At 52.2% G+C, this 13552-nt stretch overlaps 1 protein-coding gene across 1 annotated transcript in view; it reads left to right on the top strand.

Annotated features, from left to right (window-relative positions):
- The first annotated feature begins 506 nt into the window (after positions 1–506).
- Positions 507–13552, top strand: part of LRRC75A (leucine rich repeat containing 75A) — a 122690-nt gene continuing 109644 nt past the window's right edge. The window contains exon 1 of the mRNA XM_074189286.1: positions 507–833. Coding sequence (XP_074045387.1) covers positions 552–833 — 282 coding nt within the window. The 5' untranslated portion in view covers positions 507–551. The remainder of the gene's footprint in view (positions 834–13552) is intronic.

The following is a 13552-nucleotide window of genomic DNA, read 5'->3' as shown; positions in this document are numbered from 1 at the left end:
GGGCGGAGCGCAGGACCCCGCGTGGGGCCGCGGGGCGGGGCCGGGGTGGGGCCGGTGGGCGGGGCCTCCCTCCGCGGCCCCGCCCGCGCGCAACAGTTTCCCCAAAGTTGCGGCCCCGGGGGCGGGGCGGCCCGGGAGGGGCGGGGCACGGGGCGGGGCCAGGGAGGGCGGGGCGGCCCGGGAGGGGCGGGGCACGGGGCGGGGCGGCCCGGGAGGGGCGGGGCACGGGGCGGGGCCAGGGAGGGCGGGGCGGCCCGGGAGGGGCGGGGCACGGGGCGGGGCGGCCCGGGAGGGGCGGGGCGGGGCGGGGCGGCCTGGGAGGGGCGGGGCGGCCCGGGAGGGGCGGGGCGGGGCGGGGCGGCCCGGGAGGGGCGGGGCGGCCCGGGAGGGGCGGGGCGGGGGGCGCCCCCCGGGCCCGCGCCCGCTCGTGGCCCCGAGTCGTTGCGGAGAGCCGGGGAGGCGCGGCGGGGCGGGGCGGGGCGGGGGCCGCGATGGCGCGGCGGGCACGGGCGGCGCGGGCCCGGCGCTGAGGCCGCGGCGGCGGAGGAGGCATGGGCACCCGGCAGACCAAGGGCAGCCTGGACGAGAGCCCCGGCGAGGCGCCCCCCGGCGCCGCCCCCGCCGCCCCCCGCCGCCGGAGCTCGGCCCGCGAGCGCGCGGAGCTGTGGGCGGCGCTGCTGCTGCGCCCCGGGGACAAGGCGGCCCGCGCCCCCGGCCCCGCCGCCGGCCTGCCCCCCTACCACCGCCGCGTGGCCATGATCCAGGAGCTGCTGGCGCTGCTGCGCCAGGGCCGCCAGGACGAGGCGGCCGAGCTGCTCCGCGCGCTGCGCCAGGTGAGCCGGGGGGCGGGGGCCGGGGGGCCGGGGGGCCGGGGGGCCGGGGGGCCGGGGGGGGGCCGGGGGGCGGGGGCCGGGGGGCCGGGGGGGGGCCGGGGGCCGGGGGACCGGGGGGCCGGGGGGCCGGGGGGGGGGGCCGGGGGGCCGGGGGACCGGGGGGCCGGGGGGCCGGGGCCGGGGGACCGGGGGGCCGGGGGGGGGCCGGGGGCCGGGGGCCGGGGGGCCGGTGGGCCGGGGGCCGGGGCCGGAGCCGGGGGGGCCGGACCGGGGGGCCGGGGGGCCGGGGGGGGGCCGGGGCCGGGGGCCGGGGGCCGGGGGACCGGGGGACCGGGGGCCGGGGGCCGGGGCCGGAGCCGGAGCCGGGGCCGGAGCCGGAGCCGGGGGGTCGGGGGCTGGGGACCGGGAGAGGCAGAGCAGGAGGAAGGGGGCGCCGGGGGGCGGCAGCGCCCCCAAGGGACCCGCCCTCCGGACAGTCCCTGGGCGCCCCCCGAGGGACAAACTCTGCCCCACGTCCCCCTCCCCGGCTCCCGTGTCGCCTCACAAAGCGGAATCTGCACCCAGGACAGGGGCCCAGAGGAAAGACCCCCCCCCCCCCCCGCCGGGCCCCTTCCCTGCCCGGGTGACTCGACACCCCCCAGCCCCCCTCAGACTCTGTGCCCGGCCGGCAAGGGGAGGGTGGGACGGGGCGGGGGACCGAGCCCCTGGACGAGGCCTCTGGTCCGATGCTCCCCGCTGGGGCTTCTTACTGCTCACTCCGGGCAAATCCACAACTAGAGTCTGGGGGGAAAGCCAGGCGACGCTCCTGATGCCAGGCTGATGCCATGTGTCTGCTGCCCCTTCCCTTCCTGGGGGTGGTGGAGGTGCCAACAGGGCCAGCCTTCCAGGCCGGCTGGAGCAGTGGCAACGGTGGCAGACAGACCCCCCCCCCCTTCCCCTAATTTTGCTGCCCTCACTCCATGGACTCCTCTGAATAATGCCAGCTCTTGGGAGAACAGAGCCCTTCCCTTCTCTGGGTCTCGTTTTCTTCTTCTGTAAAATGGGGTGATTAAATTGGGGGTTCAGGGTCCATGGAGATTGCAAGGAGCCTGTGAACTTGTCTGGAAACTACAGTGTCTGGCTTCACCAACCTTTACTAGAAACTTAGCATCTCCTTCAGTTATTGAATACCATGATACTAAAAACAAGACTCCATGCCCGAGGGGGTCCCCAGGGATCCTTGGGCTTCATCCACAGCTGCCTGAGGGGCCCCGAGGCATCCGTGGGGGTCCACAGGGATCCCAGAGCTTCAGCCATAGGATTTTCCAGGCTGCCTGAGGATCCCCCCAGGGATCCATGGGCTTTTGCGGCTGCCAAAGAGGGGGGAGGTCCCTGCTATAAAGAGGTGAAATCCGTCTGGCCTTGAAGGTTTCTCAGGTTCCTTCCAGCCCTGACTTTTTATAGTCGTGTGATATTGTAAAAGTGCTGCCCCATGTGTTGCTCACCCCTTGAGAAGCTCCTGCCACTCTCAAAAAGAAACAGGGGCGGGAAAGGGGGGGGGGGGCTAGGAGTCAGGAGATGTAGATGTAGCCAGGAGCTTGCTGTGTGACCTTGAGCAAATAGTTTCCCCTCTCTGTATTTCTGTTCCATGGGGGGGGGGGGGGGTGCCAGAGCTGCCATTCTCTCCTTGTCTGTATGGGTCGGTGGTCTCAAAAACCTGTGGACGCTCCATCATCAGAATCCTTTTTTTAAATAAATGAAGGAAATACTCAATTTGAATTAGAGATGACTGAAAATCAAGTAACTTTTTTCCATTCAAGATCACAAATCTCTGGAACTCTGTGTGTGTGTGTGTGTGTTGAGAGAGAGAGAGAGAAGGGAAGAGAAAAAAGAAAAAGGGAAGGAGGGATAGAATGAAGAGAGGGAGGTGAGAAGGGAGAGAGAAAGGGAGGAAAAGAAAAAGAGAAAGGGAGAGAGGGAAAGAAGAAAAGAGTTTTCAAGAGTTTGGCAAAACTAACCAGTGCCTCAATGGAATTTGACACTATAGATAGACAATGTTCCACACCCATAGACCCCCCCACACACACACACACACTTCTGCAAGGAAGGGCAGGAAGTCCATTTCTTCATCTTCTCTTCTGAGCCCATCATGGTCATTATAACGTTCAATGCCAGGATAACATGTTGTAGATCTGGCTGCTGATGAGACAGAACAGCATTTGCTTGTGGTTGCCATGCCTGGAGAGCCATGAGAATTCAGCCAGGCAGAGGAGTGGTCCGAATGCCCTGAGAAGGACCTCTCCAGGCCAGGGATTTGGTGGCTGCTGAACGGCTGGCATTCATTCCTCGGCTCTAGTTTCTGGAGAACTCTGTTGAGTTTGCCAGGTGGGTGTGTCCTTGCTAAGCTATGAGCTACGATGGTGAGAGGGAAGCAGGAATGCAGGGAGACTAGAGGCTGGGAGCCAGGAATCCCAGATCTGCTCTTAGCAATGAGCCTTCACTCCCTGGGGGACCCTGAAGTGAAGTCATCGGGACATCACTCGGCCTCTGCTTTTCCACCCCCTTCATGCCGGTTCAGTGTTGTTCAGGTCGCCCTGGGCCCAGAGGAGTGAGAAATCACTTGAAAGTGTTAACAGTAAAAACAGGAAGAGGCCAGTACCTGAGAACAGAAGGGACTCTGGATTTAGAATCAGAAGTCCTGGGTTCATATCCCAGCTTTGTCATGAACTATTTGACCTTGAGACAGTTATTTTCTTTCTCTCACCCTTGGTTGCCTCATCTATCAAATAAGGAGATTTTTAAAATGGCCTTTAGGATCATAGCAGTTGAGCTTTGAAGCCATCTAGTTCAGATCAGACAACTGAGGCCCAAGGAAGTTAAGTGAATCCTCAAAGGTCAAGCAGGAACCGAGAAGGGAAGAAGCATTTCTAGAGCACCTACTATGTGGGGTAAGTGACTTTGAGCCTTACAGCAATCCTCTGAGGAAGGAGCTGTTATCCTCCCCATTTTACAGGAGAGGAAACTGAGGCAGGTGGAAGCTAAGTGACTTCTCAGAGTCATAGAGCCAGTAAGTATCCGAGGCTGGATTTGAATTCAGGAGTCAGGTCTTCCCAAATCAGACTCCGGCACTGTATCCAGGGATCGCTAGCTGCCTTAGAAGGGGTAGAATTTAAATCTAGGACTCTGAACAATGATGGTGGGCCAGACCAGATGTAAGTCCAGCTTGGCTGGCACATAGAAGAGACATCAGATGGCATAGAGTGGTTTTAAGTGCCTTGGTTCTGATCTCAAAGGGCCTGGGTTCAAATCACCTCTAATGCTAATACTTGTATAACCTTGGGCAAGTCACAGCCTCCCTGGCCTCATCTATAAAACAGAGGAGCTGGAAACTCAAAAGCACTGTTTCTAAGTGTTTCCTACCAACTGGCACTTGGGCTTATCTGTGCTGTGGTCATTATTGCTTTTCAGAAAGAGAAGCCTATGATCCAACAAGATACCAAAGTGCCTTCTGAATTTCAAAAGGAGGATCATAAAATAAACCTCCTAATGTTGAAAGGGACCTTTCAACTCCTCACTCACCATGTCCTAGAGTGCCCAGACTGCTGGCAAAACTTGAAAAGGGCATCAGGATCAGCAGGTGCTGGTTGGGGTCATATGGTAGAGCTGAAATAAGCCATATCTAGGTCCTAGGGAAATTATTCCACTGTCCACCAAGGAGTTTTAGCAGGAGCCATTCAAACACTGCAAGGCAGACCAGCATGGGGCAGAGATAGTCCGCCTTGGAGTGTTTGGTTCTGGATGCCACATTTTAGCAAAGATGTACATGAACGGCAGGGTCAGAGTGTCCAAGATGACCATCTGAAGATGCTCAAAGAAACTGGGAATGTTTAACCTGAAGACAAGAAGACTTAGGGGAGTTTTGTGGGAAAGAGTTTAGAGTTGTTCTTTTGATTTAGGTTATCCTGACTTACTCTCCATTCAGGTCTGTATCTTTTGCTCATGTTTCCTTTATTAGTGACTTGTATTATGATCTGTAAAGGATGGGAATTATTTCTCTTTTTACATTTATAATTCTTCAATGTCCTATCACAGTATAAATTTTTGGAAAGGTACTAAAAGATGCTGAATATTTATGTATTCTTCACCATTCCCTTTCAGAAGTTACCATAGATAGTTCAATCTAATTTTCAAAGCATTTGTAAAACCCCTTATTCCCTCATTGTTTATCTTTGTGTCAGATTTATGCAACTCTAAAACAATAATATTGAAAAGTTTTACTATCCTGCATTAAAAAAAAAAGATTTGCTGTTTGGCCCCAGAGGGAAGAAGCAGGAGCAGTAGGGGGGAGGCAACAGATGGGCTGGTTTCTGCTCATCACCTGATAGAGTTATCCCAAAGTAGAAAGGACCTTCCTTGAAGAAATAGTGAATGTCTCCTCTTTGGAGGGGGTCATCACTTCCTTTGGAGAGTATTCTCACAGGTTCATTTTGGGCTAGGTGGTCTCCAAGCCTCTTACATATTGAGTGTAGAGGAAGTCGAGATTGAATAGGGAGGGAGGGTCCTAATCACCAAAGTCCTTGGAAGCTAGGAAGAGGAAATTTTGTCAGTAATCAGGGAACCATCGTGGAGTTTGGAGGAGGAGAATGATGTGATTGAAGATTTATCAGAAAGTATAATGACAGTGCCCTACCTCTCCCCACCTCCAAGATAACTCACTGGGTCTCAGGAAGGAGGGGAGTCTTCAGCTACCTGAAATACTTTCCAGGCCTGTCTCCATTTGTCAAAAATCTATCCTTCTTTCAAAACCCTCCTCAATAGCTTTATTTCCCCTAGAGTCTCCCTGCTTTCCCTTCAGACAGCCATTTCTCCTTCTCTGGACTCCCTGCTCTGAACACTTGACTTCTCCTTTGGATTGGTCACCAGCCTCTGTTTTGTAGCAATCTAAGGTTAGCAAAGACTTTCCTTACAACCCTGAGAGGCAAGGTCTGCAAGTATGCTTATCCCCATTTTACAGATGAGGAAATTGTGGCCCATGGAGGGAAAGTGACTTTTCTAGGCTCATATGATGTCTAAAGCATTCAGACCCAGGCAACATGCAAAGTGGTTAGGGCTCTGGTCTTGGAGTCAGTCTAAGAAATGGATTCAAATCTCACCTCAGACACCATCCAGCTGGGTGACCCTGGGCAAGTCACTTCAGTTTCCTTCTCAGTAAAAAGAGAATAAATAAGACCAGAGAAAGGAAGCAACTTCGGATATGTTTAGAATTGGAAGGGATGTTGGGAATCATCCCAATCTCATTCCCACCTCACCCCCTTCTATTTTATTTATTAGCTTGTTCATTTGGATTTTTATCTTTATTGTGAATTTAATCATTAACAAAAACACAACTATTTCAATATGTAAAAAAAAAGACTATGTGAAACCAGGAACTTCTGTTCCTGTTATCTGTAAAGAGTGTGTATTAATTTGAACAAAGTAGTAACAGAATTACTCTTTTTGTTCATGTTTACTTTGGAACTTTTGTCTTTTTTATGTGAAAAAGTTTTTTCTGATTATTTTTTCTTTTTTTTGTTTTCTATTTCTACTTGGAGGAGATAACTGAAACTTAGAGATGGTGAGGGGCTTGCCCAGAGACATTCATGGGTGAGGGAAAGAAACCAGTTGTTCAGAGTTGAGTATTTTCCCCTAGAGACCGAGGCCTCTTGGCTGAAATGAAGGGACCTTGGGAGTGGGAGTGAGTTGGATTGGAGAGGGTGGGTGTATGGTGGGGTATGAAGATGGTTGAGGACCAGAGGACCATTACCGTAGAGATGGAAGTGAGCTGTGAGGGTGTCTATGACTTCTCTGGAGAGACATGAGTAGCTTAGATCCCCCCCCCATTCTTCCTGGGGAGGTCGGTGCCTTAGAGTAGACTTGGTGATGATAGAAGCGATGAGGAGAAAAATGCTCTTGGGGTGGGGGGGATATCATACATCACCCACAGAGCTTTGGACTCCAAGTAGAGAAGACTTGGATTCAAATTCTCCCTTGGACACTTGCCAACTATTTGACCCTCTCTGTAAAATGATAGGGGCTGAGGTCCTTCCCAGCTATATCTATGACTATTATCAAGCATCCATTCTAACATAGCATATGCTTACTGCCTGTGTAACCTTGAGCAGCCGGTCATGTTCACCCCCTGAGTCTTAGTTTATTTGTAAAATGAGGGAGAGGACTAAGTAATTGCTAAGGTCCCTTCTACCCAGAATCCTATATTTTTTCAGAAACTTTACTTTCTTTTGAGAGAGTGTCATTTGAGGGTCTTTTGGAGGATAGGGGGTCTAGAGAATGGTTAGATACCTTTAACTGTAACTTAAAAATAAACTCCCCCCTCACATACACATACACATACACGTACACATACACATACACATATATAGTGCAGTGGGAGGTGAGTTTGGAATCAAGCTCTGTTACTTGCCACCTGTTTGACCATAAGCCCTTCTGGGCTTCAGCTCTATAAAATGAGAGGGTTGCATTAGATGGTCCCCAAGAGCTCTTTCAAATCTGTGTTCTCTATATAATTAGTTTCCAAAAACTGCCTAGCTTTAGAGAGCCCTTTCAAAGAGAGATGATGGGAAAAGTCTAGAATGACTTTGTAGGCCAGGACCATGGTCTAAATTTGAGGCAAGCAGGGCAGGGCTGGGGAGGGGTGAGTAGGGGCAACTCAGGGCAGGCCAAACCAGCCCTCCCTGGCTCCAAATCTTTGTTGGACTTTAGACATACTATAGAGGCTCAGCATAGCTTTGCATTATGGGACTTCCCCAGGATCACCCATACAAGCTCCAGGCTCCTAGGCTTGAAACCTCAGGATTCTTCTTCCCTCTTTACTCTCCCTTACCTTATAACTAATCAGTCGCAGGGGCAGCTAGGTGGCACAGTGGATAGAGCACCAGCCCTGAAGTCAGGAGGACTAAGTTCAAATCCAGCCTCAGAGATTTAATGATGACCTAGCTGTGTGACCTCGGGCAAGCCACTTAACCCCATTGCCTTGCAAAAACCAAAAAGAAAAAAAAAATCTAATCAGTCAACTGTCTGCTTTGCTGCACTCTTGTTAAGGTCACCACTGTAGACCAGTCCTCATCACCTCTCTGGAAGGTTATTGCCATGGCTTCCTGGGCCCAAGTGTCTCCAATGTCCATCTATCCTGCATAGAGCTGCCAAATTGGCATTCCTAAAGCAGGGGCCTGGTTGGGTCCCTTCTGGGTCAATAATCCCTAATTCCTCTGGGATCAGATTCAGATTCTTCTCGTTAGCATTAGAAGATCCTCTCTCTTTGGCTTCCTCTCTTCTTCCTGGGTTGGTGACCTTTTTCACAAACAGTGCTCCATCATCCATCTTCAATCCCTTGCCCATTTTTCTGTTTCCACCCCTCATTCTTCCCCCACTGCCACAATTCACTCATCTTTCTTTCAAAGCTCAGCTCCAACAGCACTTCCCCCATAAGGTCTTTCCTGACCACCCCAATTGCTAATGACCCTCTCCCTACACTATATTTTGGCCAGACTTCTCTTGAACTCATTGTCTCTCCTTAGAGAATGGAAGCTCTCTGAGGGTAAGGATGGTTTCAATTTTGTCTTTGCATTCCCAGGTCTTATCATGGCACCTGGTAAATAGTAGGTCCTAATAAATCTTTGTGGATAGATTGATTTCTTTAGCCTCTTGAATTTTGCAGAACACTTTTCTTGGTGGGGGTTGGGGGGGAATCCTTGGGAAGTTGGCAATGATAAGTATCATTTCTCCCAAGGGGGACTGAGGGCCTAGAGGAATTAAGCTGTAATAATAATAATAGATTTTCCTAACAGTTTCAAGCAAGAGGCTCTCTTCACAACCACCCTGTGGTTTTTCTTACCTTCATTTTATTGATGAGGATATAACCGAATCACCTTTGATCACAAAGCTAGTTGATGTTGGAAGTAGGATTCAAGTACAAGTCTCCTGGTGGGGACCCTAAAATGCAGCAGATCAGACCGCTTACCAGTCAGAACTGGTGGTACCAGGAGTGCCCTGCAGGAGGAGGGAAATGTCATTCACCCCCTTTTAGAAATAAATCAGTGGCAAGATTGGGGAGTCAGGAAAACTTTTTCTGAAACACCTTCCTCCACTTAATCCCCCTCAACTCTGTGCCCTTTAGTCCCAGGAGGCCGAAAGGAGAGAGCACTGAACTTGGAGTCAGGAAGTCTTAAGTTCAAACCTCACCTCAGACACTTGGGATCTGTGTGACCCTGGGCAAGTTTCTTGGTCTCTTTCTGCCTCAGTTATCTTATGTAAAGTGGAAATAGCACCCATCTCCCAGGGTGATTGTGAGGGTCAAATGAGATAATCATAGGCAGAGGTGAGTGATGATGAGTTTGATACTGGCCCCTGTGTGGGAAAGTACTGGCTTCCTTTGATCAGGAGAGAGTTCAGCCTGGGGAGGAGCTAAGGCAGAATTCCTAAGTCTGAGCTGTTTTGTTTAGCTGCACAGCGACCTATGCAGCTCCTTCCTTGCTGTGCCCCCCCATAGGGTGGCTCTGTTGACCCAGGTGCCCGGGAGGCTGTGTTTGGTGCCCCTTCCCCAGCTCTGCTCAGCTCTGGCTGCAAGGTCAGATTCATTCTCACGCCACTGGGAGCAAGCCTGTGGCTGCTGAGGGGGTGGAGAGCCAGAACCAGAGCCAGTGAGGTGCTGGAGGGAGGTGCTGGCTGCAGCTGCTGCTTGCCTGGCTCTGCCTGGCTCCTGGGGAGGGGGCTGGCCCGGGTGCTTCAGGACGGCTCAGGGAGAGGGGTTCACCTCCTCACCACACCAAGTGGCTAGGACTGGCAGGAAGGCTGCTGTCTGAGAGGGAGTTTGCTGTGCAGAAAAAAAAAAAGCTACAAGAATTTGCGTTTCTTCCTTGTGATGCTGAGAAGGAAATCCCTTTTGTCTGCTTCCTGCACTGGAGGGGACTGGCAGGGCCGCCTGGGGGAGGGGGAGTGCCAGGGGAGGAGATTCCTTCCCACCACGGTGAGCAGGCAGGCTCTGGCCTTGCGGGGAGGGGGGAATCTGGCAGCCAGTCTTGATGCCCAATATATTCTCAGGGATCTGGGCCCCCAGAACCTCTGCCTGGCTCCTGAAAAGAAAGGCCAGAGTTGATTTCAGCCATTGTAGGTCATTGGGGGAGCTCTCCAACTGCTGAGATGACCTGTGCGCTTCACCCTCCTTGTTTGTCCTTCATTCTCCAATGAAGCCACTGATCCAAGGTTAAACGGTTGACCCTATGGTTGGTGGGACTTTGGTCGCTTCCCGCCCCAACTGGAGGTGTTTCAATCAGATGACTTTGCATCTGGCCCTGAGGCTGTTTCTACATCTCTTGTCTTCTTGGATTCTCCTTTCTTAGGGTCACTATCTACTCCCCTTGGGAAATCAATACCTTTATGACTAATAATAATAATAATAATTCAATAGTTATGAGAATCTCTTACATTGGTATCCTCAGACACTTGCTAGCTTATCTCCCCGGGAGAGCCACTGAACCTCTGTGACTCACTTTGCTCATTTGTCAAAAGAGAGACCTGGGCACCTGTGGCTTCTGAATTCCTTCCAAAGCTCTGATCTCTTCTGGCTTCCCCGGGCTTCTTCAAGCATTAGCCTAAATCCCTTCCCTTGGTGGCTGCTTCCCAGCTATGCTCTGTAGCTCTGACATAGGTAGCTGCATTCTGTCTCCTCTGAACAGCAGGGCAGAGGCTACATTTTGTCTTTAAATCTATTAGAATAATACCTGGCTTTTCATAACCTCTAAAATCTAGATGAATATTAGTTGACTGACTGAATTTCCTTTACTAGAGACCGCTTAATAACAGGAGAAACCCTATCTTCCGCACTGAGGAGGGAAGGCTGGTCCACTAGGGAGTAGTGGGATGAACAAGCTGGCATCTGCAGTGCGTGGACCACCCCCTGTTGTGTTGGTCTCCTTTGACCCTCCCCACTGAGCAAGACAGAGGGGTCTCCTTGGCAGGAAATGGCCTAAGACAGCCCGGCTGACTGTCTCTGTCTCCGAAACCCTGTTGGCTTAGGTAGGAAAAAAGTCAGCCCTTGGCCAGGACAAGCCCTTGGCACAGCTAGCAGGGGATCAGAGGTGAGGTTGGGAGGAGGTAGGGAAAGTCAAAGGGAAGGAGGCCCCATGGCTGGGCAGGAGAGCCACAGATCTGCCTGACCCCTTGGCTGAACCACACCCCATTGGCCATTGACCACTTCCTGCTGCCCAGAGGGATGGGCAGGTGAGGCATGACTTTAACCCAGGGACACACAGACCTTATTAATGTCTGGCTTGGTAGCCCTCTCTGAGGGCATTGGAATCCCCTCCCTCCACTTGAGGCTAGACTGATCTATTTTTTTTTCCTCTTTGTAGGTCTCTGTGTTTGTACAGGAGTAAGTGTGTGTGTGTGTGTGTGTGTGTGTGTGTGTGTGTGTGTGTGGAAACACAGAGTGAAAGGGAGGGAGGGAGGGGGAGAGAGAAAAAAGAGGGAGGAGTGTGTATGTCATATGCTCCAGAACCTATGTGAATAAATGCAGTAAATATTTGTTGAATTGAGCAGCTGTTCCAGGGTCTCCACCCTAAAGGGGCCTTTAGAAAAATAGCACGGACAAGGTAGTGAGAGAGAGAGTGTTGCTTTTGGAACCAAAGGACCTGTGTTCAGGCTTCTGAGAGGGACCTCCCTTCCAGCTCAACACTTCTGATTCTGTGACTCCTAACCCCTAAGGTTCAGACTCAATCCCTTTGTTTCTCAGAGGAAGAAACTAAGAGTCTGAGAAGAGAATGGACTTGGACAAGGTCATAGGACCAGAGGGGCGGTTTGTACCCCAGGTTGGGAACTAAAAGGTGACATGTCAGCCAATCAAGTGGCAAGCAAGTGTCTGCTATTTGCTTGGGGTGAGACTCCAACATCAGAAATGCAGAAGTTCCTGCCCTCCAGGAGTTTCCATTCTATAGACTGAGATATGAAGGTTTAGCTTGCCTTGGTGGTCACAGAGCCAAGGGCCCTGCTTCAGACTCGCGTCTGGAGCTGGCTGTTAAGTTCTGGCTGCCATGTTTGAGGAAGTGTATTAAATCAGCTAGAGAATGACTGGAGAAAGATGACCTAGGCTGCTCCTGAGTCCATGCCCTAGGAGCCATGTGAGTGTTGGTCAAAGACCAGAGCTGGGAAAGTTTGGTCTGGAAAGAGAAGACTTGAAGAAAGCATGCTCAGGTTTAGAGGGCCGCCCCTTGGAGCAGCACTTGGTCTTCTCTTTGGCCCTAGAGAGGCTCATTAGGAGCTGGGGGGTAGATGGATGGCAAAAGGAAGTTGAGACTTGATGTTTGGAAGCTTTCCTTACAGTGAGAGCTGCCTGAGTGGAATGGGCTGCCTCTGAGCCACCTTCCCCCATTGGAGGGCCACTTGTTGCTTGTAACACGGAGCCAGGGTTATTTGAGTCTGGGTTGGGGCTAATTGGTCACTGAGGTCCCTCCCAGCTCTGAGATGCTGTATGCACTCCCTCCAACCCCACTGTGGACCCCTGGAGAGTTACAAAGAAAGACAAGGTGTAGTACCTGCTGCCTTCCAGGGTCATGGTAGTTCTTCATGAAGACTTTTAAGAAGGGACCTGATGGGGATCAAGGAAGTCTTCCTGGAGGGGGTGTCATTTGAATTGGACTTTAAAGGATGGATAGGAATTGAACAGAGGGGGAGATGCTTTTTTCAGAGCCTAGAGAATATCTGCCTGAAGGGAGGCAGGAAAGTATTGGGAGAGGCTGGGGTCATTGATTTAGAACTGGAAGAGATCTCTAGGAGCCTTTGGTTCAGTCCTTTCCTCCCTCTCCCTCTCCCTCTCCCTCTAATTGGTCACTGAGGTCATCTTGCAGAAGGTCATACAGATATGAAGTGATCAAGTCAAAGGTCATGTAAAGATTGGGGTCTGCAGACATTGGGTGACATCATGGAAAAGGCGCCAGATTTAGGATTAGAAAAACAAGTTTCACTTAAAAACTCACTAGAACCCTGGGTCCAGGGTCAGGCAACAATTCAGTCTCAGATACTTATCAGCTGTGTGACCCTGGGTAAGTCACTAAAGCACTACCTGCTTCAATTTCTTTAATTGTAAAAATGGATTATAGAGCTTCTGAGGTCCCAACTCAAAACCTGTGATTCTCTGTCCACTGTGAAGGGGCCCTCCCACCTTCCTCTGTCCCAAGCAAGACTGCCCCAGTGTGACTCCCATGAACCTTCACAGGGACCAGGGCTGGACTCTCTAGAGTGACTGTCTTCTGCATTGCCCTGCCCCCTCCTAGTTCTGTCCCCTAAGGTCTCCTGGAGGAGGCCAGCAGTGGGAGCCAGAAGCAGGAGCCTTTCTGTCCATCATTTTCCCTGTTCCAGTCAATCAAGAGCCGGTGCCTGTCTGCTGTTCTGCCCCAGAGCAGCTGGCCTTGTCTGGGACTGCTGATCCCAAAGCGTGTCTACCCTCTGTGTTATTTTTTTTAAGGAGCTGCAGCATCTGGCTGTTTGCATCTGTTTGCTTTTTGGTTTTTTGGTTTTTCTCCTCTTTTCTTTTTCCTGGTTGTTGTTGGATTTCTGAAGAGCTGCATCTGGCTGGCGGCTGGCGGTGTTTGTTACTGAGTCAGAGTGATAGAGAAAGACATGCAGACCCAGACCCAGACAGACGACACAAGAGACAGAGAAAGAGGGAAGGGGCTCAGAGATAGGGAGAG

Source organism: Macrotis lagotis, chromosome 5 (assembly GCF_037893015.1).
Source record: "Macrotis lagotis isolate mMagLag1 chromosome 5, bilby.v1.9.chrom.fasta, whole genome shotgun sequence".
Taxonomy (NCBI): domain Eukaryota; kingdom Metazoa; phylum Chordata; class Mammalia; order Peramelemorphia; family Peramelidae; genus Macrotis; species Macrotis lagotis.
Note: the sequence above shows the minus strand (reverse complement) of the source record. Positions and strands in the feature narration are given on the sequence as shown.